The sequence below is a fragment of the Balaenoptera musculus genome, chromosome 8 (genome assembly GCF_009873245.2).
Source record: "Balaenoptera musculus isolate JJ_BM4_2016_0621 chromosome 8, mBalMus1.pri.v3, whole genome shotgun sequence".
Lineage (NCBI taxonomy): Eukaryota > Metazoa > Chordata > Mammalia > Artiodactyla > Balaenopteridae > Balaenoptera > Balaenoptera musculus.
Window position 1 is genome coordinate 83,851,378 of NC_045792.1, and position 19,778 is coordinate 83,871,155.

The 19,778-nt window shown below is 40.6% G+C and overlaps 1 protein-coding gene and 1 non-coding gene across 8 annotated transcripts in view; both read left to right on the forward strand.

Annotated features, from left to right (window-relative positions):
- The first annotated feature begins 3,450 nt into the window (after window positions 1-3,450).
- The window catches only part of TCP11L1 (t-complex 11 like 1), a 30,399-nt gene continuing 14,071 nt past the window's right edge, over window positions 3,451-19,778 (forward strand). The window contains exons 1-6 of one of the 7 annotated variants that reach the window (XM_036862267.1): window positions 3,511-3,587; window positions 4,963-5,088; window positions 6,520-6,703; window positions 15,022-15,154; window positions 16,349-16,469; window positions 17,217-17,437. In XM_036862267.1, coding sequence (XP_036718162.1) covers window positions 6,544-6,703; window positions 15,022-15,154; window positions 16,349-16,469; window positions 17,217-17,437 — 635 coding nt within the window. In that variant the 5' untranslated portion in view covers window positions 3,511-3,587; window positions 4,963-5,088; window positions 6,520-6,543. Of the gene's footprint in view, window positions 3,683-4,962; window positions 5,089-6,519; window positions 6,704-15,021; window positions 15,155-16,348; window positions 16,470-17,216; window positions 17,438-19,778 lie in introns of all 7 variants that reach the window. The other 6 variants (XM_036862264.1, XM_036862266.1, XM_036862265.1 and 3 more) reach the window with 6 other exon arrangements.
- LOC118900337 lies at window positions 17,566-17,669 on the forward strand. Its single transcript, XR_005021115.1, has one exon. It is a non-coding gene; the product is annotated as a U6 spliceosomal RNA (small nuclear RNA).

Here is a 19,778-nt window from a genome sequence, read left to right on the forward strand (position 1 = left end):
CGAGCCCTGGTCTGGGAAGATCCCACATGCCGCGGAGCAAAGAAGCCCGTGCACCACAACTATTGAGCCTGGGCTCTAGAGCCCGTGAGCCACAACTACTGAGCCCACGTGCCACAGCTACTGAAGCCCGCGCGCCTAGAGCCCATGCTCCACAAGAGAAGCCACTACAATGAGAAGCCTGCGCACTGCAACAAAGAGTAGCCCCCGCTCGCTGCAACTGGAGAAAGCCCACGCGCAACAACGAAGACCCGACGCAGCCAAAAATAAATAAAATTTTAAAAATTAAAAAAAAAAAGGAATTATGACCGTTCAAAGAAAAAATAATAAAATGAGGCTGAATTTTAAATTTAGACTTTTAATGAGAGGTAGGGAAAACTAAAATGATGTACCAATATGCTAGCATGTCCATCTTCTGTAAGATATAACTGATACTGACTAGTCTTTAAATGGGAAAAAGTTGAGGACATATCTGTAGTATAAAATACCAATTCTCCTAATAAAGCAGGGAATAACTATGTCAGGTGGGTTTTTTGTGGTGTGTATTTTGCTTTGTTGCATAGGCAAGAAAGGAAGGCAGCTCTCTACAATGAAGTGAAAGAGAAGATACTTCATAATTTAGGGGTGAGGAAGTTTTTAGAAACAAACTACTGAAAGTGTGGTGAGACCATAGTTGACAGCAACTGTGTGTGTACTACCTGATTTGCAACCTTCATTTTGCACTTCATGGAATAACATGATTATTTGGCAACAAAACTAACACCTCTCCTTCAGGGGAAGGCAGAACTGCCTAGTTATATTCATGGTCCTAGAAGAAGTGGCCTTCTAATAGAATGTTAATTTCATGGAAAATCTAGTAAAACCACAGTTTACCTCAAACTTCATCAGCACAAAGTTTTAAGAAAAATTGGTCATGTTTATGGCAAGCATTGTCAAAGTTTTAAACTACAGGTCTGGTGCTACCCGGAATGCCTTGGACAACCCTCTTGTATCACTAGGATTGTCAATCGTCATTTGCTGCTTGCCCTCATTCACTAATCCATGATGTCCTCTTGGAAAGCCATCCCCACTTAAACAACTGATGCCTAGGTGACTAAGAGCTTCCCCACCACTCTAGCTGAGTAGCCCAGGGCTAAGCACTGATCCAAGGACAGCCTACCTGGAGGCTAATGAGACTGTGCACAAAAATCAGCTTGGCCAATCAAATTCTGTATAGAAAGATCTAAATTTTGAAGGAGGAACGACTAAAAAATAAAGAAGCTAGTCTGTAGTGTAGAGAGGAGTGAAGCCAACTGCAGCAAGAAGTAGAGGTGTGATGAAAGAGATCCTGCGTGTCCTGGGAAGTTGATAGAGTAGTAATAATCTAGAGCAGCAGCCAGCTTGCTTCTTCCAAACCCTAGGTAGCCTGTCAGTAAAATCCCTTTACCTTGAGGTAATTTGAATTTCCAGTTCTTGTAGCCAAAAAGCAAACGGGAACATGTGTCAATGTTTTTAATATTTAAAGGAAACAATTCAAAATATATCAAAAGATTACAAGTGAGCCATCCAAGTCAAATCAGTGGTTTTGGTGGTGTTGCAGCATCTTCTCCACATTTGAAAATTGTTTATACTCATCCTTCAAGGAAGGTAGAGGGACTGTCACTAGGAGCGTGGAGGTGGGGGTAGATCTCTCTAGGAAGGTGGTTTTAGCCTGGCTGCCTCTTAGAATCACCTGGGAAGCTTAAAAATTCTTGCCTGGCATCACCACCCACCCCACCTCCCTGAGCGTCAGATGATAGCTTTAGAACCACTGCTCCCCAGGAGATTCTGAGGTGGAGTCAGGGTTGAGAACCTCTAATCTAGAGACTATGGTATATTAGTCTGGACTCAGAAGTGAGAACTGAATGTTTTCTGCCTAAATCTTAGTTCCAGTTAACTGAGTGTCTTAACGTTTTTCCCCCCTCTAAAGTGAATCCTCATCTGAGAACTGTGTGTGTTTAAGGGAAAAAATCTTACTTTAATGTGCTAGTTAGTGAATGGTTTGAGGTTGCTGTATTGCAATCAGTCTTCAATACTTTAGGAGTAACTTTCCACGTGTGATCAATTTAGATGTAGTGTTTCTTAAAAATAAATTTATTAATTTATTTTTGACTGCATTGGGTCTTTGTTTCTTCGCCCCTCGGAGGGGGGACTACTTTACATTGCGGTTGTGCGGGTTTCTCATTGCGTGCGGGTTTCTCATTGCGGTGGCTTCTCTTGCTGCGGAGCACGGGCTCTAGGCGCGCGAACTTCAGTAGTTGTGGCTCCCGGGCTCTAGAGCGCAGGGTCAGCAGTTGCGGCGCGCGGGCTTAGTTGCTCCGCCGCATGTGGGATCTTCCCCGACCAGGGCTTGAACCCGTGTGCCCTGCACTGGCAGGCGGATTCTTAACCACTGTGCCACCAGGGAAGCCCTAGGTACAGCGTTTGAAAGCACAAATTCCACTCCATCTTGTTTTGTTCTAGTTACTTAAATTTAGCAGGTTTTATAGGCTGCAGGTAGGAGACTTGATTGTTACCTTCATTTTAAGGCATATATGTTTGATGCTCAGTCTTAAAGCATTTTACTAACGAACAGTCAAGAGTCACGTAGCTTTTACTTTTTAAGATTAGGCCCCAAGGCTATGTCTATTCGTTTAGCTTGCTATCTTACTACTACAGGCTGAGAAAAGCATGGTTTTCTAGTTACCCAGCGCCGCGATAGCCACGGCCCGGGTACCTGGGACAAAAGGAAAGGAGGCTCCAGAACAAGCTTGTCTTAACATGGGATGTTTCCTTTCTACAACACAGACGGCACATAAAATGCTGAGTGCTCACTGTGTTTCTCAACTGTCTAAACCGAGCTGAACCCTCATGGGACGTGTTTGCCCCCTTGCCTTCCATCTTTTCAGGGCTAAAGTCTCGCTCTTCTTGTCGACAAAGTGTAGCAGCCACTTAGATAAAAGAGATGACCCAAACCAAACCGAATCTGTGCCATTAAAATGAGACTTGGCTATCAAGGTGGTGGGCATGCCTTTTTTTCTAACAGCCAAAATGAGGGGAGGGGAACGAACTATATGCTGCTACAAAACATGATGTAATATTTAAATTTGAAAGCCAGGGCGGGGAAGGCTTTGCAGCTAAACGGCCAACCCTTTTCCGTTACTTGACTGGCTCCACGACCCCTCTCCCGCCGCCCGCCTTTCCGTACGGAAACATGGCGCCGCCCTCTGTGGCGTGGGTGGGGGGGGGGTGCCTCCCGGCTCCGAGTCACTGCCCACTGGGCCCTCTCCGCCGGCATCCGGCCGCGCCTCCCACCTTTCTGTACGGAAACATGGCGTCGCCCTGCGTGGGACCGGCGCCTCCGGGCTAAGAGCTGTCTCCCGCTGTCAGACGCTGAGGAGCGGCCGCGCTGGCCGCTACCCAGCCGAGCCGGGCGAGGAGGACCGCTCGCAGCGCAGTGAGGGGTGCGGCCTTGGAGGGGCAGAGGCTGAACCGCCCTGCTCGCCGCGCATCCTCCCCGCCTCCGCCGCAGCGCCGGCCCCCGCCAGATTCCCGGCCGAGCAGCAGGAGGGAGGACGCCGACTCCGCTACAGGTGAGGGAAGCGGAAGCGGAGGCTGGCAGCCCTGCGGGGCCCGCACAGGAGGAACAAGGTCGAGATTACAGTCATTTCTTCTCCTTTTTCCGTCGGTCAGTTCCCCCCGATGTCGGGTGGAGGCGAGGAAGAGGCAGAGACGGCGGGAGGGTTGAGTCTTAGCGCAGCCTTTGTCCCACCCCTCGAGGCCGTTCTCCAGGCGCGCCCCGCTTCCCTCGCTTGCCCCCGGCCCGGCCACTCCCTCGCCGGCCCAAGCAGTTGTTTACAACGGAATCCGGACGCTGGGCGTGAGTGGCGCTGAGTGCTAGGGGAGGTGATTCTCGCCGGCGCTGGACAGAGCTCTTTTCTTTTGCTGAAAGACCCTTTCTCCTGGGGAGTCTCTTGTGAGCAGCTTGGGCTCGGCTTGCGGCTCAGATAGACGGTCTTCACGGCAAGTGCGAGGGTCTTCTACCCCTCGGTTCCCTTTTTAGGCATAGCAGGGGGCTTGTTGAGTGAATGAGCACGCTGTACGCAGTTAAATGGTTCCTCGCTGCATCCTGTAGTCCTCTAATTATAGTTACCATTTGTGGGAAGCCTATTGTGCACCAGCTGTCGTTATGTACGCTCTGTCGTTTACACGTCCTCCAAACCCAAGAGGTAGGTAGCTGCATTTTACAGATGAGGAAGTTGAAGTTAACACTGCTAGTAAAGAGCCAGAATTGGAACCCAGCTATGTCTGAGACCAACGCCCATGCGTCCCGTTTAAACTGACATTAAAGAGATGACACAGCTATCAACAAATACTTAGTGGGTATCTGTTTGGAGGATATACTTATATGTGTGGAGCATACGTGGGGAATGTGGTTGGTCTGGCCCTTAAGAAGTTAAAAATCTAGGTGAAGAGTTTTTTAAAAAATAAGAACTTGTAATTTCACCATCTGACCCCAACCCATCTCTCCTTCTTCATCACCTGCTGCTTGTTCTTCTGCTTATTTTCTTTTGCTTTCACTTGTGCCCTTTGAGTGAAATGCTGCCCTTTGAGTGAAAGCCCCCCCTTTTCACCTCCAGATAGTTTTTTGTTTTTGGCCACACAGCCTGGCTTGCCAGATCTTAGTTCCCCGACCAGGGATCGAACCCGTGTCCCCTGCAGTGGAAGTGCTGAGCCCTAACCACTGGACCGCCAGGGAATTCTCTCCAGATGGTTTTTAATTGGGTGAAATCCTACTCTTTTCAAAAAGACAAGCTCAAATGTCACCTTTTCTGGGAAGGTTATCTCAACCTCCTTCCAGGCAGAATTAGTTTCTCCCCCTGCTGTATTCCCCTAGTGATTTCATAATGCCATTAACGCTTAAGTTTCACTATATTTCCTTGTAAGAATGTCTCTCTCTCTCTCTAGACCATGCCTTTTCATCGTTCTATTCCTATTTAAATCAGGATATTTTGAATTGGATTTAAGGCAGTGATGAAAGCCAGATGTCTAATAACCATCCCTACAGGAGTTCAGAGAAAGGTGCAAACACTGGTGAGGTTGGGAAGTGACCTGGGAGGAGGTAGGCCATGAGCCGAATTTTACAAGGATGGGTTAGTTTACTAAACTTAGTATTAAAGACCTGGAAATCCTGATTTTCCTCCTTATTGCACAGAGTGCGTTACTTCATCCTTCTGAGCTAATTCCCAGCATGTGAAGAGGATAAAATTAGAAGTGTTTTTGTTGGTCCTTTCTCATAGAATATGCTGGTAATGTTATCTTTTGGGTCTTGGAGCATTTCCAGAGCCAGTTAGGATTTAGGACAGAGGAGATGGGTGTCTGGAGTGGGTTGCTAGAAGGTAGAAGGGAACTACAGTAAAGCAACCTTCATATTAATAATACAGGCCTGAAATGTCAATTCCAATAACTTCATTCTGTTTAATGGGGGTATCTGATGTTCAGATAATTATATCAAGTGATTCTTCTCTTCTAATGTACAGAAGAGAGTCTGCCAAACCTCCTGAAAATAGTCAACATTTCTTTTGATCCCTGGATTAACATCCAGGTGTGTAATAAAGTCTGTTAGTGCTTATGAAAATGTTTTGTGATCTCCAAGTGCTGATAGTACAAATGCTAATTATTTTCAGTATTATAAATGCAGAAAATGTTGTGTCTTTCTTTGCCCTTATTTGGAAACACATTAAGAATAGAGAACTCTAGGGGAGAAAAACTTGACAGAAACCATTTATAGTAATTAAGAGGTTACTATTCCAGGCCTTTATTAACCAGGCCCAAACCAGCGTGTTAAGTGTTACTCCTCTTCTAATCAGCAACTAAGACAATTAAAATCCCTCCCAACCACATACATTATGGTTGTCTGCAACTTCCTACTTTACTCACCATTTTTTCCTGCTGACTGGCAAGGAGTTAATAAAAATAATTTGCCCCACACGTTTTTCTTAAATGCTTCATGAGATTCTGTCTTCTGTTTGTCATCCCCAGGTGTCTTATCCACATAATAGGATCAGGGAACCAACTCCTCAGCCTAGTGTATATTTACTTCGAAGCCCGATGAAAAGCATTATTTCCAGAGTTTTCCTATCACTTCTCAGGACTGAAAGTAAAGAATTTAAGAATTGAATCACTCTTTGATTAAAATAGAAGCAGGCAATTTATAGTGTTACCTCCCAACAGTTTAAGGTCCTGTGTTCTCATGACATGGTACTCAGATTGGGACAGAAGTATTCGAACTTGTTACTCTCTGAGGTACAGGTCCATAAATTTGATAGTTACAAGTGTCATTTTACAGGTGATCTGTTTAATCATTGAAGTAGAATATTATAGCTGGATAAGATTTTAGCAAGCCCTTTGATTTTTACAGATGAGAAATCTGAAAGCCAAAGAAGTTAAATCATTTGCCCAGAGTCACACTGCTAGTTAGTGTCAGAGCAAGAACATTTTGTTTCATTTTCTTTTTCCCCCTAGGAAAGTGAATGAACTTAATTGAGAATGTCTGAAAACCTTGACAAGTCCAATATAAATGAAGAAGGAAAATCAAAATCAAATGATTCTGAGCAAGGCCTTGAAGATGCTGTGGAGGATTCTGATGAAGCTTTACAGAAAATAAAGTCGGGCTCTCCTAGCACCCAAAGAGTGCAAAGACCTCACTGTAAGCACATTTGACTTTGGTTAGAAGCAATATTTTCATTGTTTTCAGATGATATTTTTATTATGCTTCCTTGTACATGTGGCCTTGAACTAGGTTCTAATAATATGATAACATTGCCAATAATTAACATTTTAGCATTAGCAACTGACAGCCTAGTTACTTGTGGGTTTTCAATTGCATGAGAAATTAAAATTTTAGAATAATGTCCAGAATATTCCTGCTTTCCTCCAGCCTCAGTGACATTCCAGTTTGCCTGAAATGCTCTGAGAAATAGGAAGGTTGAGTGCAAATTGCAGCTTTAATTAAAAGAGTGTTTGAAAAGCCCAAGGCAGGTCCCAGCCAGGACTGTGCTTGTGCAGGTTGAAAAAAAAAGTTTTTGACTGTGAGTGAGTTCACCACACCCTAACTTCACTGCCTGGGGGCTTAGTTCCCACGAGGCTGAGGGGATTCACTTTGCTAACTGTGTGTGGTGAAGTCATTTCAGATCCCTGGCAGGGAGCAGGCTTCGTAGATGAAAGAGTGGCAGTTTCCGCATGCATTCCCAGCGGTTGCTCCAACTCATGTCTTTTATTAAGAACACTCAAGGTTTTTGAAGTGAGTGCAAAAATGAAAGTTTTAAGAGGGGGTGTCATAGTCTAAGAATGTTAGTGTTGATGTTATCTCTTTAAAGTATAGATGATCAGTAATCCTTCATATTTGGAAGAAGTACAAACATTTTGGGGTTTAAGGTGTGTTTCTTTTAAAATGATAAAAGCCCCTCCCAGGTAATTTATTAGTCAACAAAGTATTCTTACAGCAAACATTGGTGGACCCCATTTTATTGTGGTTTATTATCACATAGATTTTGATCAATATACTGCTAGGTCAAATTGTGTTCAGGGAAGGAAACATGCTGTTAATAACAGCCTATCATGCATGTGTTAGGCCTTGTCTCCAATATGTATAATTAGAAACCATCTGTTTTCTCGTTTTTAAAATGAGGAAAATACACGTTATCTCTTAGGGTCGTTGTAGAGTTTAAATGAATTCATGTAAAGCCCTTAGAACAGTGCTTGGCACATAATAAATGCTCAATAAACATTAGTTGTTAATACTACTGCTACTAACATGTCATCTGTTACATTTATTTACTTATTATAAAAAAAAATTTTTTTTTTTTTGGCCGCATCACACGCCTTGTGGGATTTTAGTTTCCCGACCAGGGATTGAACCCACACCCTGCGCAGTGAAAGCGCAGAGTCCTAACCACTGGACCGCCAGGGAATTCCCCCATCTGTTGCATTTAAAGATACCGAGGACTGATAGCTGTAATGTGGCTGTCTATGGCCAATATGGTAGTTTTATCACTTGCAGTTTCTGGTAAAGAAGTACCTTTGGTTTAGATCTTCAGTTGTTCTTTGATTTATGTCCTTGTCTTTGGCATCCTGTCAGTTTGATGGCATGATTCCAAATTAATGTCAGGCCAACACTAGACTATCTGAAATTGTATATGATTATGTCCTTAAGGCAACTTATCCTGGGACCCATGATCAAGAGTTGGGGAACCCAGGAGCAGTCAAAAAAGTGTATCAACATGTGTGTGTATGTGCATTTTTCTAGGAAGAAGGTCATGGAAGCTTTCATTAAATTCTCAGAGATCGATATCAAAATGAGGTTTAAAATCAATGACCTAAAATATTGTTTCTGGCTTTCTTGCTCTTTCTCCTTGTAGTAATAGGTAGGTATAGGGCTGTGGACTCCAGTGGTAAAACTAAGACCCCATAGTCTGGGGACCAGGTCAGGAGACATCACTGCCTGCATAGAGCATAAATAAGAATTTATAAAATATGAAATTAGCTGTTTGCAGACATTTCTCCCAAACTGAATTTATAAGTAACCATAAAATCACATCTGGGATTCTACAAATTAAAAGCAAAAAGATAGCCTTTAGCCTTGCAAATTATAATACAGAGTAATGTTTTAAGGGTAGAACTGCTATTGGTAACTGTGATACTGTGATTTATAATAGGAAATACATGTTTGGTTTTTGTCCTGTTCCTGGCACAGAGCTGCTAAACTATTGGAATTTCCTAAGTGATGAGAGCTAGAAAGATGGCTTTTGTTATGCTGACTTGGAAAGCACCTAGGTAACCTACCCAAAGGATGGCAGCTTGTTTGCCAGGGGACTCAACCTTGTGATTAGAGGGTTGGAACTTTCAGTCCCACCCACGCACCCCCACCTCTGGGGAGGAGGGTGGAGCTGGAGGTTGTATCAGTTGCCAATGGCCAATTATTTAATCAAGTTTGCCTATGTAATGAAGCCTGCATAAAAACCCAGAAGGATGGGGTTCAGGGAGCTCTGGGTTGGTGAAGACATGGAGGTGCTGGGAGAGTGGCACACTGCTTCCCCATACCTTGCCCTATGCACCTCTTCCATCTGGCTGTTTCTGAGTTACATCCTTTTATAATAAACCAGTAATCTAGTATGTAAAATGTTTCTGTGACTTCCATGAGCTGCTCTAGCGAATTAATTGAACACAAGGAGAGGTTATTGGAACTTCCCATCCATAGCCAGTCTGTCAGAAGCAGAGGTGACTTGCTACTTACTAGCCATGTCATTTTGGTTACTTAACCTCTCTATGCCTATTTCTTTATCTGAATGGGGACAATAGTAATTCACTGTTAGTTCAAAACTAGTTCATGTTACTAGGACTGTTAGAGGATTAAATGAGATACTATTTGTAAAGCATTTTAGAACGGTGCCTGGTTCATAGGAAGCAAAATAATGTGTTTGTTTAAAACAAATAGACTTATTTTGATAACATTTAACATCAGTTTATGGTAAAAACTCTCAGCAAATAAAGAAGAGAACATCCACAAAATATAAAAGGACATTTAGAGACTCTTACAGTTAACATCATACTCAATGGTGAAAGAATGAATGTTTCTCCCTGTAAGTTTGAGAACAAGACAAGGATATTTACTCTCATTACTTCTAATTAAAACTGAACTGGAGATCCCAGCCAGGCAATAAAAATAAATAAAAGGTATCCAGTTAGGGGAAAAAAAAAAAGTGACAATCTGGACTTGGGACTGTTGTCTGAAGTGGGGGTGGGGGCAGGGGGCACAGTCTTGTAGGACTGAGCCCTTAACCTGTGGAATCTGATGCTGTCTCCAGGTAGATAGTGTCAGAATTGAGTTGAACTGTACGACACCCGTCTGGTGTCAGAGAATTGCTTGGTGGTGTGGGGAAAAAACCTTCACCCCACTTCCCCTGCATGTAATGGAATTTGGGTTCAGAACTTTTAGTAACAGATACAGAATGTAGAAAAAGGTCAACATCATCATTCCTCTGGTTCTGACCAGTCTGGGGTCTCAGCATGCAGTTACCATCCTCCACCGGGGTGGGGGCCTTAGTTCCTGCAGAACTCAAAGATATGTATCACATTGTTATGCATATCTTACTAAATTACTGAGATCTGTTCAAGAGCAAGCACTGTGGCCAGGCTTACATCACAGAGTGGCTTAGGTCAAAAATGGCTTCTTGGGACTTCCCTGGTGGCGCAGTGGTTGAGAGTCTGCCTGCCAATGCAGGGCACACGGGTTCGAGTCCTGGTCCAGGAGGATCCCACGTGCCGCGGAGCACCTAAGCCCGTGCGCGCCTAGAACCCATGCTCCATAACGAGAGAGGCCACCGCAATGAGAGGCTCGCGCACCGCGATGAAGAGTGGCCCCCGCTTGCCGCAACTAGAGAAAGCCCTCGCACAGCAACGAAGACCCAACGCAGCCAAAATAAATAAACTTATAAAAAAAAAAAAAATGGCTTCTTATGTCAAGAGAGTCATGCCTGGTTCTTCTTCTCTGGAGACCACCTACCCTATCTGCTTACAGTACTTGGGGACTATGCAGACATCCTGTTTCTGCTTAAACTTCAACTCACTGATTTTAGCCTTTGCCAATGATCTTGCCTGCACCAATATTACCCTTTTATTCTAATGGTGATTTTTTAAAATTGAAGTATAGTTGATTTACAATATTGTGTTAGTTTCCGGTGTATAGCAAAGTGATTCAGTTATGTGTATATATATATATTTTTTTCAGATTATTTTCCTTTATACATTATCACAAGATATTGAATATAGTTCTCTGTGCTATACGGTAAATCCTTGTTGCTTATTTTATGTATAATAGTTTGTATCTGTTAATTCCATACTCCTAATTTATCCCTACCCCTCCCTTTCCCTTTTGGTAACCATAAGTTTGTTTTTCTGTGTCTCTGAGTCTGTTTCTGTTTTGTATACAGACTCATTTGTATCATTTTATTTTTTTGGAGTTTTTTTTATATACTTTTTTTAAAAAATTTATTTATTTATTTATTTTTGGCTGCATTGGCTCTTTGTTGCTGCGCTTGGGCTTTCTCTAGTTGCGGTGAGCGGGGGCTACTCTTCGTTGTGGTGCGTGGGCTTCTCATTGTGGTGGCCTCTCTTGTTGCGGAGCACGGGATCTAGGTGCGCGGGCTTCAGTAGTTGTGACTTGCAGGCTCTAGAGAGCAGGCTTAGTAGCTGTGACGCACGGGCCCAGTTGCTCCGCAGCATGTGGGATCTTCCCCGACCAGGGCTCGAACCCCTGTCCCCTGCATTGGCAGGCAATTCTTAACCACTGCACCACCAGGGAAGTCCCTTTAATATACTTTAATTCTCTGCTCACAATGCACCTTTTGCTCTAGCATTTAATCACGTAGTTCATCAGTGAAAGTTGCCATATTCAGATGAAAAACATCAATTGTTATTCCAGTTAATATTTCCCATTTAGCATTTTAGTTTATTAAATCAGATCCTTATGAAATTCATTAGATAAATGGGTGACACCGAGTTCTTACCTTTCTAAAGTGCAAGACCAGACTGAATTATGGTGTCCCTATATTTAGTTAATCAGTCAGTGTTGATTGAGTGCACACTGTGTAGCGGGAGTCCAGCAGTGAACCAGGCACACATGTTCTCCGTCCTCCTAGAGCTTGCAATCTAGTGAGGAAGATACTGTAACAAACCATTTCCACACAGTGTAATATGTTCAATAGATAAGCTTTACCCTTGCTTCACTGTACTCAGTCTATAGTAGCTCTTTGGGTGACATTTGCCATCTGCCCTCAATAAATGTCCATCCACTTGTGTGACTGGAAGCATCTCTTAGAGTGTGTAGACTTTTCCGGTCCCAGAACCCCTTAGTGAAGAAAGGTGAGAGTAAGCCATTCTGAATTAGACCTTCATTTTATTTTGGAATCTGTTTGCCAGGCTCCCAAAGGGCATGTTTAACTTAATGAGGTTTTCAGTTTCTGTAACAGAGCGTCAGTGCACAAATGCTGTAACAATTTAGCGACAGTTTTTTAAAATATTTATTTATTTTTGGCTGCGTTGGGTCTTTGTTGCTGCGCACGGGCTTTCTCTAGTTGCAGCGAGCGGGGGCTACTCTTCATTACAGTGCGCAGGCTTCTCATTGCGGTCACTTCTCTTGTTGCAGAACATGAGCTCTAGGCACGCAGGCTTCAGTAGTTGTGGCACGCGGGCTTCAATAGTTGTGGCTTGCGGGCTTAGTTGCTCCATGGCATGTGGGATCTTCCTGGACCAGGGCTCAAACCCGTGTCCCCTGCGTTGGCAGGCGGATTCTTAACCACTGCGCCACCAGGGAAGTCCCTACTGTACAGTCTTTTGTATCTGACTCTTTCACTAGGGATAATGCTTTTAGGATTCATCCATGGTTTTGCATGTGTCAGTAGTTTGTTCCTTTTTTATTGCTGAGTAGTATTACATGGTATAGTTATACTACAGTTGTTTATCCATTCTTTTACTGACATTTGGATTAGTTCCAGGTTTTGAATGTTATGAAGAAAGCTGCTATGAACATTTGAGTACAAGTCTTTACATGGCCATATGTTTTCAGTTTTCTTGGGTAAAGACCTAGGAATGGGGTTGCTGGGTCATGTGGTAAGTGTATGTATGTTTTACTTGATAAGAAACTGAGAGACTGTTTTCCGAAGTGACGCAGCATGCGGGATCTTTTTTTTTTTAGTTGTGGCATGTGGACTTCTTAGTTGTGGCATGCGGACTCTTAGTTGTGGCATACATGCGAGATCTAGTTCCCCAACCAGGGATTGAACCCGGGCCCCCTGCATTGGGAACAGAGTCTTGAACCTGCTGGACCACCAGGGAAGTCCCTCATTTTCTTAATAGAGTCTTCCACAGAGCAAAAGTTTTGACTTTTGGTAAAGTTTAATTTATCAGTTTTTTCTCTTACATTTTAAGCTTTTTGTATCCTATCTAAGAAATTCTGTGTAATCCAAGATCGCAAAGATTTTTGTCTGTGTTTTCTCTTAGAAGTCTTATAGTTTTAGCTTTTATATTTAGGTCTGCAGTTCATTTTGAGTTAGTTTTTATTTATCATGTGAGGTAAGGGTTGAGGGTCATTCTATTATTTATAGATTTCTAATTGTTCCAGCACTATTTGATAAAAAAACTAATCTTGCCTTATTGACCACAAATATACATATGTATGTGTGTGCACCAGTCTATTTTTGGATCCTCTGCTCTGTTCAGTTCGTCTATATGTCTGTCCTCATGCCAGACACACACTGTCTTGATTATTAGCATTATAGTAAGTCTTGAAATCACTTAGTATAAGTCCTCCAACTTTATTCTTCTTTTTCAAAATAGTTTTGGCTTTTCTAGGTCCTGTGCATTTCCATACAAATTTTAGAATCAGTCTGGCAATTTCAACAAAAACTTTGCTGGGATTTTGATTGGGATTGCATTTTATCAGTAGATCATTTGGTAGAAATTGACATCTAAATAATACTGAGAATTGAAAAGATCTGTTGGGCCTTGATTTTAGATATTTATTGCATTTTACCAATATCCACAAAGCTGATATTCTTTATTATTTTTATTAATATTCTCTGGAAATGCTGAAAAAAATTTTGTGAGTTTCCTCAACTTCCCCTTATGTGAGTAAATAAAGATTTTTACCAGACGGAATATGACCAGCTCTTAGATTTGATTCCTTTTTCTGGTGAGCAAAAGAAAAAAGTAAAAGAAGAGGGAAAATAACTTTTCACTAACCTAGGAAGATCTTTACAACTATTAAACCCTGTGTAAACCAGTGGCATTTTTATCTCATTTTAAGCCCAGATCTTATCGCCATTACATAAAATTAATATAATCATCTTCTAGGCCAGTGCTTTTCAAAGTGTGATTTCTGAAACCATCAGTATCAGTTGGAGTCTTATGAGAGATGCAGTTCTCCAGCCCCACCCAGACAGGCTAAATCAGAACCCTGAGAGGGGGCCCAGCAATCTGTCTTCATAAGCCTTCCCTGTGATTCTGATATAAGCTAAAGACCTGCTATCATGGACTTTTTTTAAAAAAGCAAACAAAATAACCCAGCTTTATTGAGATATAACGGATAAACCAAAAATGCAAGTATTTAATCATAGACTTTTTAAAAGTAGGAATTACCCTTTGTTCCTTGGCTTAGAACACCTGGGGAGATTGGTGAGAACTTTTTTTATGGAAGATAAATCTCAAACTTTATCAAAAGAAAGCGAAGAACAGAGACCAGTTATGAGGCTATTGCCACAGTTGACACAGAAGTAAAATCTGCAGGACCTGGATAACAGCGCAGTGGAAAGGGAGAAGTCAGAGATGACTCTGAGGTTTTTGATTCAGTGAGCCTGCATTCTACAAATTCTTGTGTCACACACTCTAATTTGTTCCTTTGTCAACTTTAGAATTCTTATATTGTCCTAGTATCCTGTACAGGGTAGTGGTTTTAGCACTGTTTAAACAGCACCTGTCTCAAGGCTATTTTAATTTGGGGAGACTCGTTCAAGGCACAGTGCTAATGATGGAGCAAAATGTAAACTGCTGATGGGAACAAAAGAGAAGATCCTAAATCTGGTGTCCTTTTTCCATTTAGGGTAGACAGGAGGCATAGGGATTAGAAAATAAACTCTCAGCTTTCTGGGAAGGTGATAATCAGTAACTTTAAAAAGTTTTTCTAAGTCTTAGTTTACTGTAATCATTTTCCATTGACCAGTTTTGGCAAAAAAAAAAAAAAAAAAAAAGATGTTTTGAGTATTGTAAATGATCTGTGCTTTTAGGATTCTAGGTTAAAAGAAAAAAAAGAATATGAAATAGGTAAAATTCTATTTGAAATTGCCAGAATATTTTCATAAGTAAAGGGATAACTGAAATTATTAGCTGGTACCAGAACCACTACCTTCTCCTTAATTTAATAGAAATCCTAATCTAGAGGAACAGACCTCTTACACTGGGTTTTTGTTATAGCTAGTCCTCCTCGATTCGTGACAGTAGAAGAACTTCTAGAGACAGCAAAAGGAGTCACTAACATGACCATAGCCCATGAAATTGTCATAAATGGAGACTTTCGGATTAAACCAGTTGAATTACCAGAAGACAGGTAAGGTGGTTACTGAGTTATCTTGTTTGGTAGAACAAAGCCATTTCCCAGTTCTGGAAATGTTTCCTTCACTTGATGTCAATATATTCTAATATATTTTTCCTTTCGTATGTTGGTAAAATATATTCCTTATCCTGGGAATTACTAGAGTTCGATAGTAGATCTCAGGACCACTGATCCTTGACAATGTAATGAAAGGTCTGGAAACCTCCTGTGGAAGTCTTGCGTGTCAGCTTCTTCCCACTCTATAGGGTTTAGCTGCCTCCTCTTGTGTGTTCATTGCACTGTCTCCCTCATTTCTTCTTTGTAACTATCACATTTTACTGTAGTTGTTGGTTTACTTGCATTCTTCACCAGATTGTAAACTCCTTAGAGACAAGGACTATGCTTTATTCTCTATCCCTACCTAGTGCCTGGCACATATCATATTGAATCTAAAATTCTGTTGATTGTAAGGTGCACCTTTTAAAGATGGATTGTCGCAAGAAGGAAAAAACATTGCCCGTTATAATTGTGAAAGTACCATGAAAAAAATCGGGATACTGTTGACAAAGGAGGAGCGATGGCTGCTGGGTCAGCAAGCTATAGTGTCTCCCACATGAGGCTTCTGAATATGACTTGACAAACATTTCTTATATGTTCTGCAAGGATAGTACTTTTTCACATTAATCATGAAGAATTAATTACTTGTTTTGCTCTCATGACATAAAGACTGGTTTTCCTGAAATGCTATATATAAGTTGTTATATCAGTAGTTTGGTACCTAATTAAACAGTTGTCCAATATGTCACATGGGAATAGGATAATTTTAGGAAACAAACTTAAAGTTTAAAGTCTTAAACTACTTAATCATAAACATCTTAGGAAACTTGCTGGTATCGGGGAACTTAAATTAACAGATCTGAACTTTCCAGTATTCTTTTTATCATATGGCACTGTTATGGGCTGTTATTTGGACTAATGTCACCTGTCAAATCAGTTAAAAGTTATTCTTTCCAATGAGGTACTCATTGAAATAAATCACTAACTAAAAATAAGTATGTGATTGGTTTAGGTATATCTGGGAAATCTTTCCCTCATCCAAATAACTTAAAAAAATTTTCTTACCCTAAACCTGTAGAATTTGTGCTTTTGAAAGTAGTTTGAGGCAATAATATTTTATTTGCTTTTGCTTTTTTTTCCATTTGCCTCCAGCTTGGAGAAGAAAGTAAAGGATATTGTACATAAAGCTTTTTGGGATTGCTTGAGTGTCCAGTTAAGTGAAGACCCCCCAACTTATGACCGGGCCATCAAGCTCGTTGGTGAGATTAAAGAGGTGAGGTGAAGAGCAAGTCGTGGTGCTTTCTTCGTGTGTTAGGAGTATTTATTCAACCTCTCTGTGTTACTGTGCCAGAAGGCTTTAATGATATTGAAGGATCAGGATTTTAAATTGGTTGCTGAAATGTGGATTTAGGGTATTTTTGGCTTACTGCCCTTTAAAAATTTTCAAAGAAGCTGTGATAACCTGAGGGCATTACTCTTCTAAATGAAAAGAAGGTTCATATTTTTGAAAACAGAATTATTTAAAGAAAACAAGTTATTTTATAAAATATAGATAATTTATAAAAATTTTAATAAACACCTTCAATAAATAATGACCAAAAAAGCGATTCAGTCTTTGGGATAGAGAAGGCATTAAGTGAAAGGTAGAACTGTTTTTGTAACACCTTTAGCAACAGTTTTCCAAAGAAGTAATGTGTCTGTGGAAATTGCCATCTGTCGTTAGCTCACAGGCACACACTAATTAATGTGGGTTTTTTTTTTTTTTTCACTTTTAACAGTTTTTTCTTACTGCGTCCAGTTGATTGCTACCTAGAGCTTAAATGGAAGCTTAAATAGCTAGTCTAAATGATTTGTAAACATGTTTTTCTGTCGATTTGTTGAATAAGAGGTTAAAATGTGTGCACCATTACAATAACAGTTGGTAAGCCCTTATTGGAATAATTGTAAATTCCTTTACATATAATCAAAAATGGCTTCTGACTAGGAAGCTTTGATTAAACTTGGCTGTGCTCTCTTGTAGACGCTCTTATCTTTCTTGCTGCCTGGTCACACCAGACTGAGAAACCAGATAACAGAAGTCTTGGATCTGGATCTGATAAAGCAGGAGGCAGAGAATGGGGCCCTGGACATTTCCAAGCTGGCAGAATTCATTATTGGCATGATGGGGACACTGTGCGCACCTGTTCGAGATGAGGAAGTGAAGAAACTAAAGGACCTTAAGGAAATAGTGCCCCTTTTCAGGTATGGGCACTGTGTCAATCACCTTCAGGGCACCTAAAATACAGAGCCTATTTTCAGAGTTAGACTTCCTCAAGTGTAGGTATTCATGAATTAAAAAAAAAAAAAAATTAAAAAGCAAATATTTTGCTGTGCTCACTTTGGCAGCACATATACTAAAATTGTAACCATGCAGAGATTAGCGTGGCCCCTGCGCAAGGATGACTCGCAAGTTCGTGAAGCGTTCTGTATTTTTTAAAAATAATGATTATGATAAGAAAAGGAGGGAGGGATGGAATGAAGGGAGGGAAGAGAAAGGGAAGGCTGAAAGGAAGGAAGGAAGGGGAAAAAGACAGTGAACTTGAGACTGGGTGAGGTTATAGTCTGTATACTCTTTAACTGGTTGAAGGCAGGTCAAGGTAAAGACTGATAATTAGCATATGTTTTAAAAATGTTAAAATTCAAATCCGTTTTTTACTAAAATCAATATAAATCCAATGAAACAAAAAAGCATGAAATATTTTTAAAAAAGCAAACATTTTGTAAACTGTAGAAAAGGAGAAAGAAGGAAAAAATTCACCCATAATTTTACCACACAAAGGCACAATCACTATTGTCATATTGATATATAAATTTTTTTAAGTTTTTTTTTGCCTCAGCATTTTATTTTGAAAAATTACAAACCTACAGAAAAGTTGCAAAAACAATACAATCAACACTCATATAACCCTTACATAGATCCACCAGTTTTCAACATTTAGTCAGTTTGCTTTATCTTTTTATATATACACTGAGTATGTGCACATTGAGTATGTACGTATGTATGTATATTTTTTCCCCTGAACCTTCTGATGGTTAATGTCAGATATTATGACATTTCACCCTTAACTATTTCAGCAACTACTTCCTAAGAATGTGGATATTCTCCCACATAATCAAAATACAACCAGGACATTCAAGAAATTTAACATTGATATAATCCCATTAACTAACGTTTAGTCCATGTTAACTTCCTTTAGTCTTTTGAATGTTTATTTTTAAATGTATACAATTGTGATCAAATTTATATAATTTATATGCTAATATCGGCAAAGGATTGACATGAGGCTGCCTGAGAATTTGACGTTTGGTTTAACTGCTTAACTGTCTTCCTGTAAACAGATGAAGGTGTTATGTATCAAAATACTACTAGGTAACGTTGCTTATGGGGAAAATGACCTCTAACTGGTAAATTGCATCTAGACAGAAAGAAATGACAATGAACTATAAGTACTCGATGGCACATCATACTTGATGCTTCCGTGAGTGGGGGAACTTCTATAACTGGGCATGCCCCCCATAGAGACCCTAGAAGGCATGCCGTGGAGATTATGAGCTTTTAAGTCAGGGTGCTCCCACATTTCTGAGCTGTCTGTTCATGACTGACATTGTAACTCTTCTTGAAGAGGAGTGCTTGGTGCCGCCCCGTTGGCAAGCTGTGTGAATAGATGGTGCCAAACCTGTGGCTTATTGTCGTCTTGTGAGTCTGACTGTTCAGCTGAACCAAAGAAGACCTCCCGGTGGGCACTGCAAGCCTGACTTTTTTTTGTTAACATTACACCCTAATTATTTCACTTATTTTTTCATTGAAAGTATCATTGAGATAATTATATATTCACATGGAGTTGTAAGAAATAATACAGTACACTTTATCCAGCTTCTCCAAGTGGTGACATCGCAAAACTTTCAGAACCAGGGTGTTGACACTGATACAGTCCACTGATCTCTTTTAGATTTCCTGTACACACATGTATATGTTTATGTATAGTAACTTTTATACAATTTTATCACCTAAGTTCGAATATCCACCACCACACTCAAGATACTGAACAGTTCCAACACCACAAGGATCTCTTGCATTGCCCTTTTATAACCAACTTACATTACGTTACTTTTTTAAACTCTCCATAAGCATTTTCAGTGGCTGCAAAATATTCATTCACATAGATATGATTAACTGTTTCTCTGTTAAGATGAACAATTAGATTATGTATAGTTATTTAGTATTTAACCCAGCAGTGCACATCTCTGCACAAAACTTTTTTCTTTATTTTAGGTTATTTCCTAAAGATAGGTTCTTAAAATGGGATTACTGTGTCAGAGGATGTGAACAGTTTTAAGATTCATTGCATGTTACCAAGTTGCTTTCCAAAAGTTTTATAAGTAAAAAAAGTTTAATCTCTAGCCTTCTTGATATCATTACGCTCTCAATATTCATTACATAGAAAAATGCCCTTCATTGTCAGGTTCCCTCAGGGTTTAGAGAGAGCATGTTGCAAAGACTGCCTAAGTATAGTTATTGATTTGTTCATTCATTCAACAAGCT